At 35.0% G+C, this 17688-nt stretch overlaps 1 protein-coding gene across 5 annotated transcripts in view; it reads left to right on the plus strand.

Moving 5' to 3' along the window:
- The window catches only part of RAP1GDS1 (Rap1 GTPase-GDP dissociation stimulator 1), a 200185-nt gene that overhangs the window by 142119 nt on the left and 40378 nt on the right, over nucleotides 1-17688 (plus strand). For 3 of the 5 annotated variants that reach the window (XM_074228074.1, XM_074228073.1, XM_074228077.1), the window contains 2 exons: nucleotides 2908-3054; nucleotides 14565-14693. In XM_074228074.1, the coding sequence (XP_074084175.1) occupies nucleotides 2908-3054; nucleotides 14565-14693 (276 nt within the window). The remainder of the gene's footprint in view (nucleotides 1-2907; nucleotides 3055-14564; nucleotides 14694-17688) is intronic. The other 2 variants (XM_074228076.1, XM_074228075.1) reach the window with 1 other exon arrangement.

Genomic DNA, 17688 nt, shown 5'->3' on the forward strand with positions numbered 1-17688 from the left:
GGGCCGGTGCTTTATCCACTCTGCCACCTAGCCACCTCGAATGATGAGACTCTTTAGTGAATTTCAAATTAAGAGAATGAGAGGCCTGGCTCCATGGCCCTGTGTAATTTGTCAATCTATATATATTAGGACTGAGGTGGCAATTTTTAAAAATTAGTTTTGAGGATGGCATGAAAATATTGACCTATTAATGAAGTTAAAATTATGACCAAATCTATCAAGACAAAATTTAATTTGGTTAATTGTAACATCCTACTCCTTGGTGCAGATTTTTTTTTTCACAAGTACAGACTGGGAAAGGTGTAACTAACGCATCTTATAGCCATATGTGAAAGGTCTAAAAGGGTCACATTGCAATAAAATCAATAGTGAAATATCAGCCAGAAAAAGCTAATTTAATAATTGACTTCATTGAGAAAGGATACTTTTAAAGACATGGGAAGTGATAACCCATGATATTTTTGCAAAGGTGAAGTGCACCCAGAATATTCGTTTTCGACCAACTAACCAAAGATCCCAAAATTATTATTTGACCGTAATCTATTTTTCCCTTTTAGTATGTTATTTGTGTGTGACAGAATGGAGTTTTGGAGCTAGAGCTGTACCTGTGTTACTCTATGATAATGCTTTCTGTTTTTTGTCTTGAGAGATCTAATAACCATGCTATTTACAATTTTGCTTCATCTGTCATGGAACTGCTGTACAGTGATGGAAGTATTGAATTCTCACTAGATTTAAAGCCTTAGAATTAATTTTGCAGATGAAAAGGGATAAATAAGTGAAGAGGCCCAGTTGCTCTAATAGAATACATTAGGATTAAAGAACACAGGAATTGGGCTGGGGTGAGGGAAAATATAAATGTAATGAGAAAGCAATTAATCATATTCCATTTCCTGGTGAAATGTTTTGTCACTACAAGAAAACAGTGAAAACTTCGTTTCCACATGTTAACAGTTGAATGCTTCTTACAGGTTCTGTTTTATTATGGTGATAGGTATTAAAATTATATCCAGAAATGTGAAAACTGTTCATTGCAGCCATAGTTATGCCTGAAATACACACTTATGAATCTCGTGAAAATATTTTAAAAATAAACATTTCCAATCATAATACTGTGAAACTCCCCTATCAACTAACCAAAAAGCTATCTTAATTGTTCAGTAACTTTATATTTATGCAATTCTTTATGGTTCAATTTGTTTTCAAAATGAGACACTGTGAAATGTTTATTTATTAGGCTTGTAGCATTTGAAATATTTGATTTGCAATGCTGTGCTAGATCTTATTGTAATTGATTTTGATATAGAAAAAAGAATATATTTTCATTTGAAGTCCACAAATTTAAAAAAATGTCATTGATCCCCTTTCTTTTCCATTGTGAAATTAGGCACACAAACTACAAATACTCCAATGGGTTTTTTGTTCATTTCATTGTTTTATTATATATTTTAACTTCTCTCTTTTTAACAACTTTTCTTTACAGATTTTCTTTTATTTGGAGGGGGGTAATACAACTTTTGAAAAGAGATTTAAACTTAAGAAATAGTCTTCAACTTACTTCTGATTACCCATGATAATTCAGTAGAACTAAGTTTTCAGGCAGTCCAAAAGAGCAGGTAATCAAAAGTAGATTAATGATAGATAGCTGGATGGGCTTGTGTGTGTGTGTGTATTTGTGTGTCCGCACGCATTCGAGATGTAATCTAAATAATATAATACTGTATAATTTGATTTTTTGGAGTGTGTTTGCTGTCTTGAAAAGCAAATGTCTGGGGCGGCTAGATGGCACAGTGGATAGAGCACTGGCCCTGGAGTCAGGAGGACCTGAGTTCAAATTCGGCCTCAGACACTTCATAATTACCTAACTGTGTGGCCTTGGGCAAGCCACTTAACCCCATTGCCTTGCAAAAAAAAAAAAAAAGCACCTTAAACAAAAGCAAATGTCTATCTTCCTTTCTTGTGAAAATTTAAAGGTTAAAAAGTTAGAGGATCTGTTAAATGAAATAATATGTATACCAAATGCTTTTTTAAGTAAAGTCAGTGGGAATTCAATGGAAGCACTTATAATTTGGGCCTTGTAGTAGTGAAGAAGAAAACATTGAAGTGAAAATTTAATTATACTCTCAAATGGAAAAATGTAACAAGTAATTTTTAAAAAAATTTTGCAAGACAGTAGGGTTAAGTGACTTGCCCAAGGCAAGTAATTATTGTGTGTCTGAGACAAAATTTGAACTCAGGTCCTCCTGACTCCAGAGCCAGTGCTCTATCCACTGCATCACCTAGCTGCCCCAGCAAGTAATTTTCAAAGATAGTTTTTGTACCAATTTTGTACTTTAAGATAATGACAGCAGGCAAGGTCAAACTTAAGAATGGCTTATGATCACCTAGGTCATCTCACTAGATCTTAAACTGTTTTTTTGATCAGTTGTTTGATTGGTTTTAGTTTCGGTTTTTTTTGAGAATTGACTGTCCAGCTGCTTAGCAATCTATATTTGAAAACTAATGATAGATTAGGTGTATATTGTTTATTTGCCAATCTGAGAAAAAATGAAGACTGTTAATAAAAATTTACCTTGTTCCACTGCATAAAAGTTTTTTAATGATGATGCTGATTGAGATTGTTGAAGGGAAAACCTTAATTGCAGTAGAACCATAGTCTCCTTCATCTAACAAGTGAAAATGATATTTTTTTCCTCCAAGAGAAATGGTATAATTTGTTTCCTTACTCCATTTCAACTCTTTTGACTAAAATCACTCATTCATTTAAGCAGATTTGGTATCCAGTTCAGGACTGTTTTCCTCTTACTGTTTAAAGATTGTGTTGATGTATAACTGCTATATTTTATGTTTGGAATTACAAGGTTCTTTTTTTACTTTTTATTTTTAATTTAACTCTTTGTTTTACAGATGAGGGCAGGAGTGCAGTTGAGCATGCAGGTGGTGCCCAAATTGTAGTTGACCATCTCAGGGCACTGGGCAGTAGCACAGATCCCGCCAATGAGAAGCTCTTGACTGTCTTTTGTGGCATGCTGATGAACTATAGCAATGAGAATGGTAAACAAAACTCCTGAAAACTTGCTTTATCTCTGGGGGAAAAAAGATTAAGAATCATTCTTATTCAAATGAAATTCAAATGAAAATCTGAACAAAATAATTTAGATTTGCAATCAAGAATTCATAGACTATATTATAAAATTGGGAGACTTCTATAAGAGATAAAATGATGTTTCAAAAATGCAAAAATAGACTTACATTTATTATGGACTTTTTAAAATAAATTTTACTTTGTTACTAGTCAGTGAGAGAAAGTCAGTGATCTTGAACTTTCTTACATGCAAATTTACAAAATCAAAAGTAAAGTTTCATCATCTAAGTTATAGAATCCATTCCATCTAACAGTTGAAAGGTCATGAAAGGTTATGGAATTACTAAATTTAAAAAGTTGTTTTCTTAACTTAGCATATTTCTTTGATAAACAACTTTTAAACATGTGTATTCTATAACTGAGTAAAATGATTGATCTTAGGGAATGATTCCAATTAGGAATATGACCATTAGGTGATGAATTTTTCTGGTCAGTTCACTAGCACTATCACAGTTGTGATTTATATACCTGGAAGTTATGGAAGGGATGAATCTGTCAATGAAATCACAGATTTAATTGAACATTAGAATCACAGATTTAATAGGATATTAGAATAGGAAAGAAGTGAAAATTTTGTAAATATATAAGTTAACCTTGTAAAATTTATATTTCATACACACACACACACACACACTTGTGTGTGTATGTGTTTCCAACTTTTGTTTAAAAAAAACTAGAAAAATCTATCCTTTGTAGAGTTGCTAAAGTGATTTTCTCAAAGCACAGCTCTGATCATGTCACTACATAAACTAAATAAACTCCATTATTACCTCAAGGATCAAAAATGTACTCCTTTCACATAAAAACTCTTCATAGCCTGGCCCAGTCTCCTTTCACATTGCCCATCTACATGTGCTGCATTCCAATCATCCTGGTCTACTTACTTTATTTTCAAACTCCATGTGTTTGTGCTGGCTGTTTCCCAACCCTTTCTCCTCACCTCTGCTTTGAGGAACCTGGGGCTTCCTTAAGAATCACATCAGGGGCTACCTTCCAGAAAGTAGACCTTTCTTCATTACCCAAGCTGCTGGTGACTTCCAGTCAGGGTCACTTTGTATCTGCTTTATATAATTTATCTATAATGGATGTCTTTCTGTCTGTCTATCAATCTATCAGTTCATATCTGTCTTTCTATTTAATTGTCTTTCTAACCTATCTATATCCATATCTGTTCTATCTATATCTATCTCTATCAATTCATACTTGTCTTTCTGCTTAGTTATCTGTCTAATCTAACTGTATCCATATCTGTTCTGTCTGTATCAGTTCATATCTGTCTTTCTGTTTAATTATCTGTCTAACCTATCTATGTTTGTTCTATCTATATCTATAGTTCATATATCTCTCTATTTAACTATCTATCTATATCTATTATATGTATCTGTCTGTCTATGCATGTTATTTTCCCCCCAGTGGAACAGAAGCTCCATTAAGGGCTTATTTCACTTTTGGTTTTGTATTTCCAGCACCTAGCACAATACCTAATACATAGTAGGGACTTGATACATGCTTAATTGATTGGTTATATACTTATCAAACATGTACATAGTAGGAAAATTGTCAGATTCTTTTCCACATTTTCCAATGGCAATAATAACTTTCCCCACCCTAAAAGTACTTGCTTTCTTAGCTATTGAATGAAGTACTTTCAGATTCAGTGTGTTTAAATTTTGAATTTCATAAAATATTTTCCCCTTTTATAATAAAATATTGCCAGTTCAGTGAAAAGTCACATAGATAATTCACAAAGATTATCTCCCTCCTTCCAAATCTGATAGAAGAATTAGCAGCATTAACAGACTTACCTTCCTTTTTAAAATTCTATCTTCTATCCTGATGTTGAGCAAGAGATGAACAAGAATCTAGATAATTCATAAAATGGATAATTGGTCCATGAATAATTGAAAACTGGCCACAAAATATGTGGACCTGAGATACAAATAAGAAACTGGCAGTCAATTATTCATGCTATTTCCATTTCCTTTGAACTCCGTTTGAATTGGTGCATGTGGAGAAATAAGACAACAGTTAATTGCCAATACAAGAAAGAAAGAAAGGGAACAAACCAAAAAATTCATCATGGTAACTAATGGAATATTGAGAGAAAATAGGCTTATTCTGCATGAAGGATAAATTTTTGCTCTGTGACTGAGTAACCTATTTAGAAAACATACAGTGGCTCATTTGATCAACATTTAAAATGAAGATGAGTTCCTCAAAGCCATTTAGAACACTTTCACAGAGATGCCAATTGGAATGTAATATAGAGATGTGCACAAATGATCGCATGCCTACAAGACAAGTTGATGACTTCTGAGAGCCATTTCACCCATGAAATAAAGGAGCTCAAACAGCGGTGTGCTGAGCACCAGGTAGAGAATTCATAAGTTCATAATCTGCTTTAATAAATTATCCTTAAACCAGCTTTTTCCAATATAGAAGATCCTCTGTTGAAATAATTTTAACCTTATTTCAAAGGTTGCATTAGATCATATTTAAATTGTAATGTGATCTGAAAGGATTAATGCTGATTTCAAGTTCAGCATTCAGAATTTTATAAAGATGATTTAGAAAGACTTTTATGTTCAGTTTATTGTCCCCAAAATCAAGTACTCCAGTCCTGATTCACCTGTCTCTTTTCCATTTCTTTGATCTAATATGCTTTTTATATGTAGATTGGCAGTTTGTGAGATAATTTAAATAGTTTTGCTCCAGGGCCTACTATTTTACCTAAAGGATTTTAGATAAAGTGATTTTCCAAATCAAAATCTATCCTTCTTTACCTGTCATTAAATTATTCTTTGTACCTGGAGGAGATTTCTCTACCAATGGAACTCTCAGAAATTAAGGACCTAATCTTAATTAGCTCTCTCTCCTTCAGGAAGTTTCTCTTTAAATATACTCATTACTGTCTTCCAATACAAAAGATAGATAGAAAAAATAAGGCACTTATCAAAGACTCATTATGTGACAGGCACTGTGGATACAAATGAAAGGAAGGAGACCACACATAAAAGGAACCAGAAAGGGAAGGTGCCTGGAATGTGGAAAAGTCAGAAGGATGAAAAGAAAGTGAAGTTCTATGGGAGGGAATTGCCAGAAATTCCTCCTGAGGAAGAGGACCTGGAGAACTAGTCTAGCTTGCACTAGTGTAAGCAAAGATTATTTGTATGACAATTACTTGTTCCAAGATGGAAAATTTGTTCTGCTACAGACTATCAAGAGTCTTACAGGTGCTAAGGAACTGTCTGTCATTCCCTGTTGTTCTCTGTGGAACCAGTTAAATGCTTATGGAAATGAAAGTATTAAAATTGACCAGAAGAGTCTTCAATATAGCTTTTCTAAAGCACCTCTACCCTTTGGCTGTTTGTCCCTTTAATAAATAAGCCCCAGGCAGCAATTTAGGTCTAGGTTGTTGTCTGGGCTGGGTTGACTTAATGACTTGGGCAAATCTAATTTCTGAATCTGTCAACTGAAACTTTATTATATTAATTCTCCAGTCTACTTGAGAAGTAGGTTGTGAAAGTAATAATATATAACATATATGCTTTAAGGCTTTTGATCACTCCAAAAGTCTCAGTCTAATGTAGTGTTGTAGTATTTATTTTCCAATACTTTCAAGACTCTTTCCATATATTTAAATAATTAAATGAGGAATATGTTCTAGGGACATCACACACTGTCTGCCATTTTGTAGCTTATATAGAGGCAATAGATGTGGTCCTAGAAATGCAGCACCATTCTGCAGATTTGGAAGTCATATTTTGGTAAATTAAATCATAATAAAATGCAATAAGACAGCTATTTAAAAGAATCCTATATTGAATCCTCTCAAGGAGGTAATCATCTCCAGTTTCTCTTCAACATTTTATTCAAGGTTGAAGCACTCTGCTCTGTCCTAGGGCAGATATGATGGTAAGTCAGGCAAAGTCTTGGCCCTTATAATTTGGTAGAAATGATAAGATGTGAAATGTAGGTAATAAATACATCTATGATAAATAGAATACGATAGGCTAGAAAGGAAGAACAAGATCCTTTAAGTTCAGATAAAATAAGATTTTCTTATGTAGTTGGTACAGTGGTTGGAGTGCTGGGTTTTGGGTCAGTAAGACCCAAGTTCAAATCTTGCCTCAAACACTTATGTTCCACCCTGACATCTCAGCCTCGGATCCTCCTCTAGAATTTGAGGGAGGTGGACTCTAAGGTCCCCTCCCAGCTTTAAATCTGTGCGTCATATCAATAAGTATTAAGTGCCTGTTATGGGCCAGCAAGGTGCTAGAATGCTGTGGATGCCTCAAGGAGTTTACAGTCTAATGAAGCATCATGCAAAGGAATATGTGCAAATGAGATTGATTGGAACTCATATCAAAAGGAACAGCATAAAGCAAGACTTCATTTCGAAAAAAAACTTGATACTCATTAAGTTCACTCATTAAAGTTAAAAATAAAACCTTTTGAAAGAAGCAACTGACTAAAAAGAAGAGAGGAAAAAGTTCTCTGCAACCTTCAAAAGAATTTCAAAATTCAGATAAAGAGACAGAGAGACAGAGACTGAGGGAGATGAAGGGGGACCTTCCTCAAAGAGATTACATGACATGCAAATACAAAGTAGTCTTGGCACTGGGTTGGTGGCAAGAAGGTCATCACCTTGAGGGGAACCGTGGGTCATGCCAGTGCAGTGAGGAGAGGATCTCTTGTGCTGGTGTCCTGAGATAGCTTTCTCTGCACCCATGGCTTCATTAAAATTGACTGGGAGGCAAACTTATTTTGACTCCCCCAATGAAGCAGTGCCTTAAAACCTTTGTGATAGCTTTCAACCCTAACACTTCCTCCATCATTTTATAACTGTTTTTGCTCCAAAAATGTCACCACAACCACTTAAAAAATGCAGGCAGCCATGTGTGTGTGACCCCAGATCAATCACTAACCTCCCCTGCTCTCCAGTTTCATCATTTGTGACACAAAGGGGTTAAAGAGATAATTCTCTAAGATGTGAGCTTATATAATCCATTTTAAATATGATGCTGTCTAGCAAAGAGTTGGTGCTCAAGATCATTTGTTGATTGATATATTTATATTTGTCTTCTATACCTCCACATCACAAATGTCCTTCGTGTTAATCAATATGCCTTCTCTAGTATGTTTAATTTTTTCAGTCCCTCCTCATCTTTTCTGTTCATAGGTAGAAGTACTTTCCATCTCTCTTTCCATCTTGTTTTTCGAACACAGCTTTTTACAATGAAATATACTAAGTTGTGTGCTCATTCTTGTCTATTAGAAATTAAAAGCCTTTTGTTTTGGGGGGACATCCAAACTGTGGATTTGTTTTTTTAAAGAAGTAGAGTGTTCTCTTTTCTAAGTAGCATCTTTTTGGCCAATTTCTAGATTTTTCTCATGTGCATGAAACAAACTTTGTGGTTAGTATTTAAAACAATATAAGATAGCCTACATGGAGACTTGCCACAAATGTTTTTGAAAGCAAACACTTTACTGTAGAGCATTTGTTCTTATGTTTTCTACTCCATTTAATAAATCAAACAGATTAGATTACTTGGGTTGTATTGATGATGACAATATATGTGCAGATGGAGAATTTGATGTCTTGGCCGTTTAAAAAAGCCATTTCATAGAGAAGCTTTGAACAGAAAAACTGTCTTGAGCAGGTGAACCTTTGTGAATATTGAATAGTCTACGTTGTTTACTGAAATTTTTCATGTTTAAAATGAGTAGGACACTGGCTAGAACTTGGACTTTTTTGATTATTTGTACACAGAGATTTCCTGCTTAGAGTGAGTATATTCTTAAGAAGTTTGTGAAATACAGAACTTGTAAATTGAATCATTTGAAATAGAATGATAATAATAATAATAATATTAAGGGACCCCCATAGTGTGGAATCATTTAAAAAGCTAAGAATTATTTCTATATAAATAATTCCCTCAAATGAATTTTGGTAAATCGTAATTTTATATGGAATATGCCTTAGAATAATTGAATCTGACATGGATGTCATCCTCCCTCCCTTACCCTGTGCACATGTGCGCATGCACTCTCTCTCTCCCTCTCCCTCTCTCTCTCTCTCCCCCTCCCTCCCTCACTGTTGTTTTGTCTTCCTCCCCCCATGACTTCCTTTTCCCTCTGCACCTCCCCACCTTCCTTTTTTCTCTCTCCTTCATCCTCCCTCTCTCCCTCCAGTATTACCCATTTATCTTAATGAAGGATAAAATGAATTTAGTCATTTATAAAGTGTTTTCCAAATCTACAGAGAAACCTTGAGTTTTGTCTTTCTGTGAATTATTAATTTAGAGAATAGTAATTACTTATGGACTTCAAAGTGTTCCCATAGTCTAATACAATTTTTAAAATTTGCTTCATGGATGGGTCTTTTCAATGCTTAACTATTAAAGCTTAGTAGTCCAGTTTTTTCCTGTAGACCACTGAAATGAAATGTGCTAAATCACTGGCATAATTTAGTCATTCAAAATACATGTGATATGCATGTTTTTTGGAAGGGTCTTCAAGAAAATTTATTTTAAATTAATTTTCAAAGACTTTGTAAATGGATTTCTATGCAAAATTCTATGCTTGGGGGAAGAATGAAAGTTAAAGATAACACCTAATGAGAAGGGTGCTTAGGTGCTTACCTGCCCTTTTATAGTTACTATCCATTTTATAGTTACTATCCATTTTATTGTTAATCTTTGCCTCATTTTGAGCTTCTCAAAGTTTTTCTTTTTTTTTTTCTTATTGTTTTTGTTAATATATGAGCTGAATCTTTCTTAAACTTTGTGATTAGAATTCTTTGAGTTGATTTACTTTTCTTTTGGGAGACTTAAAAGTATGCCAACTATCAAGAGAAATGTTCTTCAGGCTTTATTAGAACCAAGTAATCACATTAGCAGTTATTAAGATGTCCCCTCACTAAGACTCATCTTTCCTGGTTTTTCACTTTTGTGGTTGCATCACCCATGAATTTTATATTAATTTTCTTTCATAAATAATTAAGTTTATCCTAGTTAATATCTATATTTTTTGTTTTGACACATAATAAAAATAACCTAGAATTTTTAATACCAGATTTGAATAGAAAACTATATTTTAAAAAATTAATTGAAGTAGATCCTAGATCACTAGATCCTAGTTAATAACATGTCAGTAATTTAAACATAACATTGCCTATTAATAACCTTATTTGGGTGGGTGAAATAAACATATTTTGGCATTTCCAAACCATTTGTTCTTTTTTTTGTAGCTAACCAGCATAATATCAAGGGTGCTATGAAATACCTCTAAATCTTTACCTGGAACTGTGATCTAGTCTAAATTAGTGTGTTAAACTTAGAACTTACTTTTAAAAAAAAAGGGGTTCTTCAACTTGGGATCTTCTCTCCAGATCCCCATTCTTTGGAGTTTCCATGAGTGTCACCTGAAGAACATGGAACCATTGAAATTCAAATGTAGGTAGGTAAGTGTTCACACCAGCGCATGTGTTGATTGCCTTCTATCTCCCTGTATATGCATCTGTATTGCACCCCCTCAGTGCCTTCCCCTTTCTTCCTCCCCATAGACCATGTAGGGCCTTTGTCATCTTGACATCATGTAATTCTGTAATACTGTATTTTTGTCAGTATTTGTGTGTGGTGTGTGTCAGGATCAAGAACAAGTCTTAAGACTTTAATGACCTTGTGCTGTCTGTCCAGAGACTGTCTTTCACATACATAATAAGTGTTTGCTATGTATGGGCCTGGGTTGCATTTGTGAAGTATCGTGTTTGTTGAGCTCCAAAATACATCCACCTTGAGTTCTCTGGCCAGCCCTCACTGGCCCAAGAGTCTCAGTGCTGCTATGATTTTATTGGCTCCTTCAGTGGTGTTGAGGACAATAATGAACTGTTTCTGGTTCTAAAAGAATTCTCCTTATCATTAGCAAGGAGAGAGAAGAACACCTTCTCTTCAGATGTTGCAAAAATATATATAAAATAGGTTAAGGTAAATGAGTTTTTTGTTCAGAGATGACCCTTAAAAATAAATCATAGTGCCAGTGTGGGTGACAGTTGTTACCCATTTGACTGCCATTAATGTGGTTTTGTTGGATATCAGGGGAAAATATTAAAGATTTGTTTTTCTTATTGAATTATGAGTCAATGTCTTTCTTGCAAATGAATGTGCACAGCAATCATTCTGATAAAAATGCTTAATGACAATAGTATTAAAGTATATAATTCAGGGTAAAGACCTTATACTGGAAACTTTTCTTAGAGGTGATTCGAGTCCTGACTCAATAAGTAAATTGAGATCTCCAGGTAAAGGATGTTAGAGGGGTGTATCCAACATTGCCATCTCCCTTGAAACAGTTGAGCACCAACACCTGTGGCCCCAATTTGCTCTGACTTCATTTGATTGCTCACTGCCTCATCTGCCAGGAAGTAAATGAAACCTCAGAATTTCTTTCCTAAGATGTGCTTGGCTTCCAGAAAAATTAGATAATCTTTGAAGATGCCTAGAATTAACTCATGTGATAGGAAACATGTTCTTTTTGTCCCTTAGGGAGAAAGCCATCCTCCCTGTCCTGGACTTGAGTCGGGTAGAATTGGGTTGTTTTAGGTGGACAGAATAAAAGCTGGTCTGACATGAGTCTGTCCAACTGGATGACTGCCTGTTTTTCCTTTTTACTTGTGTGTGGTATGTTTGTTGTATGTGAGTATATAACTAATCTGGTTCCCAGGAGGCTCCAAAGCACATTATTTTCTAAAAGCTAATTGATTTCTTTGGATTGCAGCCATTTATAGCATTTGGCAGGTGGCTGTGTTAATTTTTTTCCCCTGCCACAACCATAAGCATTGCTGCTTGAACCTGTATGCAGCATTTCTGCTTTTCCTAATCCATTAGTCCTCATTTTCCCTGGGAACAAAATCTCATCTTAAGAGAGTAAGGAATCTATGCTGGCAATAAATACCAAGGTAAGGTGAACAGTGAACCATTGATATATGGCATTCTCTTTTTGGACTTTTCCCCCCCAAAGAACTTGTACTCCTTGATTTTCCTGGAGCAGTGAATTTTTAGAAGTGGTGCCAGCAGAACTGAGGGGGTATGCAATGCTCTTACACACACTTGTACACAAAACAAACACACACACACACACAAACACACACACACATACAGGGTGGAGTCTGACACTCAATGCATGCGCTAGTGCTCACGCTTACGTACTTGAAATTTGATGATTCAAAGCTCTGTGATATTTGAGGTGGTGTCCCCCCCCCCCAAATCTAAAAGAAACCAAAAACCACAAAAATATTACTTAAGAACAAGGATCTGCAGAGATGACCCAATAGGAAAGAACTCTAGTGACTGGTAAGTAACTGAATCTTTTTCCAATGTGCAAAGCCACATAGTGCATGATTTCTGAAAATGCTGAATCCTATGGTAGCTGAATTCAATCATTTGCCAATTTTGTGTTCATTTTCCTAAATTTTTTTTTTAAACTAGGCTTGTTGTTGAGTTGGATGGGAAACTCCCTACCAAGGCAGATCTGAAGCAGTTCTATGATTTATTGTTTGGTCAGATAGCTATTTTCAGTAGTAGAACTGAACCTAGGTCATCTTCAAGGCTAACCCCTATCCTTACTTTACAGTTTTTATATTAAGAAAAGCCATGCCTAATATATCACTCCTTTTATTTCCCTCGTACCTCCTAAATAATTTACTTCCACTAATATTATGTTCTTTTTTTTCTGGAACTCCTTTTTAAAGATTTCTAATTCTAATGTCTAATCCCATCTTACAATTTGAGTTTAGAGCTAATGCTAATCTAATTTTCCTCTTCTTTCTGATCTAAGATCTTTATATAAAGGACTCCTTTTTAATCAAGTACTTCCCTTCCTTCACACTCACCTAATAAGGTTAAAAAATTTTCACAGAAGCTCATTAGGGTAAGTGGTCTATTTGGTTGTTTTCAGAAATGGTTGACTGCTCTTCTCTCTAGAAACCCCTTCTAAAAAATCAGAAAAAGAACAACCAGCCCATTACTCTAGAGTTCACACCAGAAAGATCCTAAAGTCATATATTTAGAAATGCAAGGGACCAAAACCCTCATAAGGAAACAGACCTAGAATGACAACTTGTCTGAGGTCCTATGTGTAGTGAGCTGCAAAGCTTGGATTGGACCTCATATCCTCCTATTCTGAACCCCAGTACTCTTTCCTCCAAACAATGCTGCATCCTAAGGACCCATTCCTCTTCACAGTCGAACATCCCTGCTTCCCGTCCCATCCTTTATCTGCAAATACAGATCGACCGTGATGTTCTTTGAGGCAATGCATGCTGTGAAGAGAAGTTGTTTTGTTGAAAAAAAAGAACCATAGATTTTTACCTTCTGTTAACAAGAAAGTAATTTTAAAATAGCATTTAAGTTATTTGAAAAATAATATTGTAGCCACTAATGAAGGAAGGCATATTGTGTAAACTTGGATATGTGATCCTCCTTCCATTTAACATTTTCTAGGGGAGAATGTGTTGGATTTTTCATTGTTGGATTTTTTTCCCTCCCTTTTGCTTTAATCTAGGTGCTTTATTCTCTCATTGTTCAAGGAAGAGCCACTGTGGAAATGTGAGCCACATATTGGGATGTTAAACCAGTTAGTTGCATAGGAAAAGATGACCACTGACAAATGTACCAGGTCCCTATTGACTTTTAACTCTTCTCACTTATATATCATTGTTTTTCTCTTATTGCCAAGATGTCATTGTAAATGGATTAAATGGACAATATGAAAACACTTGTAAATAACCCATTTGTTTTCTTTTTCAAAATTATGCTTCTTCCTAACATTCCTGAAAGTTCTACTTGCAGACACCCAGAACAAACAATTTAATCCTTTTTATTATGCCTTTTTCATTACTCATTATAAAATACTACTTTGGAGGGTTCTGAGAGCTTTTCTCCTTTTCTTTCTTTTTTTTTCCTCTGGCCTTTATTAAACTTGATTTTTTTCTCTAAGCTTTTCATATTCTTCGTGATTTCCTGCAATTTCATTTACATCCCAAATGGTAACATTGCACACCAATGCTTCTTAACAGAGCCTGATGAAACTAGCATGGTAATTGGGTCTACTATAGACATCCTTCTTGAATTAAATTTCCATTTATTTTTGGCAAGAGTCAGGGCTTGAGATTTTTGAGCCAGTGACCTTCAAACTCTGAAGGCAGAGTCATATAGATACAGATGCTTCTCTTTATATCTATATGAGCTTCAGCATACTATTTCAAATTAAATAACATTGGATTCTCAGTAGGAAAAATGGGAGACTGTCTATTTTTGCATAGCTTATAGATTGTTTGTACTATTCAATCAGTTCCCAATGTTTTTAACATTTTGTTTAATAACTTGCCCTGATTTTTACTATATTTTCTTTTTTGTAGATTCCCTGCAAGCTCAGCTTATCAATATGGGTGTTATTCCTACATTAGTGAAATTATTAGGCATCCACTGTCAAAACTCAGCTCTTACAGAGATGTGCCTTGTTGCATTTGGCAATTTAGCAGAACTTGGTAAGTCTTTAGTTACAAGTCAAAGCATTTAGTAATGAATTGATGAATTGAAAATGCATGTATTAGATTAAACATGTAATTGTATGTAAATATTCCTTTTTTATGATTATAGTATATTTTTAACACTGAGTAGTTGACTGTCTTACACTTTGTACTTGTTTACTCGCCATGAGGTATATTTTACATTCTAAATGACATTATATTTTAAATAATTTACCTTAGCATTCCTACTTAAGGTTGAGCCTATAATCAGCAATTTTGTTCCCAGAAATTAGAGAAAGATGTTACTAATAAACCTCTATCTGAATTATCAGCTAAGAATATGAGGCTTTAAAATTTCAAATAAAAAAGCATAAAGAAAGGAGATAGCTGATGAAAAGTACCACTCAAAACCAAAAGATAAGTATTCCTGTAGAATATGTTCTGAGTTCCCTTATCCTGTCCTTGAAAAGAATCATTTGATTTGACCTTCAGTATCATTGGTCCTGGGTCAGGGTTGTTTATTTGTACTCTTTCTTCCACCAATTTTTTGTTCCTTATTTCCAATTTAGAGGATTAAGCAGTCATCCTTAACCTCTAGAGAACCTCTAGGCCATACTTGCCTACTGGATGCCCCCTCCCCTTGGCTTTGCCTCTTCCACCTGAATGCATCTGCACAGACTGATGTCTAGTCCTGGAATCACCTCCCCTTCTAAAAGTCCCCACCCTCCTTCAGAGCTCCTGGATCCCCCTTTTACTGACTTCCTGCATCCTTCTTCATCTCTGCATCTCTTGTGATGGACACCCACCTCTCCATCCATAGATGTTCATGGAAGCTTTCTGAGGGCAGTAACTGTTTCTTTTTTGTCATCCTCTCCCCAGGGCTCAGCACAATGCCTCATGTGATAGAGACTCTAAAAATATTATTGAATTTAAGTGAATGGAACAGAATTGAAGAGTTTGAAGATTTTTAAAGACAGATGATAGAAGCTCAGTTTTCTTCTCTCTAAATGATAAACCCCATTGGTCCCATTGCATTCCTTTAGGGATGCATTCATTTTTTTTTAAACAAGCAGCTTAAAACTTTACTGTTGTAACAATAGCTAGTTAATTATAGAGAACAGCCAAAGGCAAGTGATTGCTATAATTTTAGCTAGATATTTAAGACATTTGTTCTTTGCATACACTGTTGTTATGTAGGAAATGAATCTGTACACCCAAATAGACAATAACCTTTAAAAAATTGAATTCTTTTAAAAAAGAAAAAAAATACTTTTATTTTGTCTCAGTGGTAGAACTGGAGATTATTGATTCTTGGCATCTCCTAAAGTTTAATATGTGAATAGTTTGCCTATATGTCCCTTCCTCCTCTGCCCCCTCTCACTTCCCCAGCCATCCTTGGTCCATCATTTCAGTGAGGCAGAGTTTCCATTCTTCAGTATTACGGTGGAAAGTGGGACTTTGTATCTACTGCTGAAGCTAAGTTTCTAGTCCCTCTGTGTTCAGCTCCTGCCCTCTGCCTCTGTCACCAATTCACAAAGCACGACCCTTTTATTCTGTAGAATGATTTTTTTTTCAAAATTATCACCTTAAAAATATGAAGGGAAATAACAGTAATCCCTTGAAGAAGCAATGATGCCTAAGAGCTCATGTCTCCACAATTGCATACTGAGCTTCTTTTTCCCCATGTATGACCCAAATTGAAAAGCTGCCCATAGCACTTGGTGACTGCCTGCCATCCTCCCTTCAGCTCCAGGTGCATCCTATCACAGTTCATACCTCTCTTGACCCAAGCAAAAACTACTGCTTTTCTCATTTAAGAATCCAGGAAAAAGAACCAAAGGCAGACCCTATCCAAAGCCAGTGGGTCCAAGGGCATTTGACTGGAGGCACCTTTCCTCTTTCATAGAAAGGCCCCAGGTCTTCTACAAGTTCCTTCTTCCATGATTAGCACCTTCTAGTCCTTCATGGCCAGTCCAAACTTGTAATTGATGATGCAAGGACAAAAATATGACAATTGGATTCCCAACTAAAAATTATCTGACAGTTTGGCAAGACATTTTTTTGCAGACCTCATTAAAAGTAGACTTCGTTTTATATCTGAAACATTTGGTTGCTCGAACAGATGAGCTGCTTCCTGGGAGAAGTTTGAGAAGAGAATTAACTATTTTTAGTAGATAGTATCTACTAAATCTATTGAATTAATAGATGATCTGAATTGATGAATTAAATTGGTCTCATTGATAGCCTTGAGTTCATTCAAATCAATTGATTCATTGAGTAATTATTATAGTTATAAAAATATATAAATAAGTCATTTCCAGCCTACACTCATGTTTGATATAGTACAAAGCCTTGTCTAATATGTGGAAAATAATTTCAAATTACATTTCAATCATCTTATAGAGGAAATGTAGAATGTTAAATGTGAGGGTTATATAAACCTGAAACAAGACATACTTCTTCTGTCATGGAACCCTCTATCCAGTCTCAGGGAGGGGAGGTTAATGAAAGAAATAAATATAGAGGGGAAAAAACCATAGCTTAATAATAAGCGCATCAGACAGAGTAAAACAGAGTGATATTAAAAATTTGAGATGGGAGAAGTCATTTTTACCAGGGAGAATCAGGGAAGAGACTGTAGACTGAGAGGCTTATTAGAAGACTATTTTAATGGTCCAGGTTTGAGATAATGAGAGCCTAATTCAGTGTTACATCAATGAGCATGCAGGGTAATTAACTGGATATGAAGAATGGGAGAAAGGAGCTGGAACTCCCGAGTTTCAAGTCAGCATCTGGGGAAATTACAGAAAATTTTCTATATATTATGACTTTTATTATTTTTTAAACAAACTTTCCCCCCACTTATCTCTCAGTAAGTGACCCTTAATGATTTTTTAAGTTTCTTTTTTACTTTTTATGTGAGCATATCCTTATACACTCTATGTAGAGAATAATCATATATGGCTTATCTTTCTGTTGTGAATATAACTAAAATTTGGAATCAACTACTGTT

The sequence above is a fragment of the Macrotis lagotis genome, chromosome 3 (assembly GCF_037893015.1).
Source record: "Macrotis lagotis isolate mMagLag1 chromosome 3, bilby.v1.9.chrom.fasta, whole genome shotgun sequence".
NCBI classification, from domain to species: domain Eukaryota; kingdom Metazoa; phylum Chordata; class Mammalia; order Peramelemorphia; family Peramelidae; genus Macrotis; species Macrotis lagotis.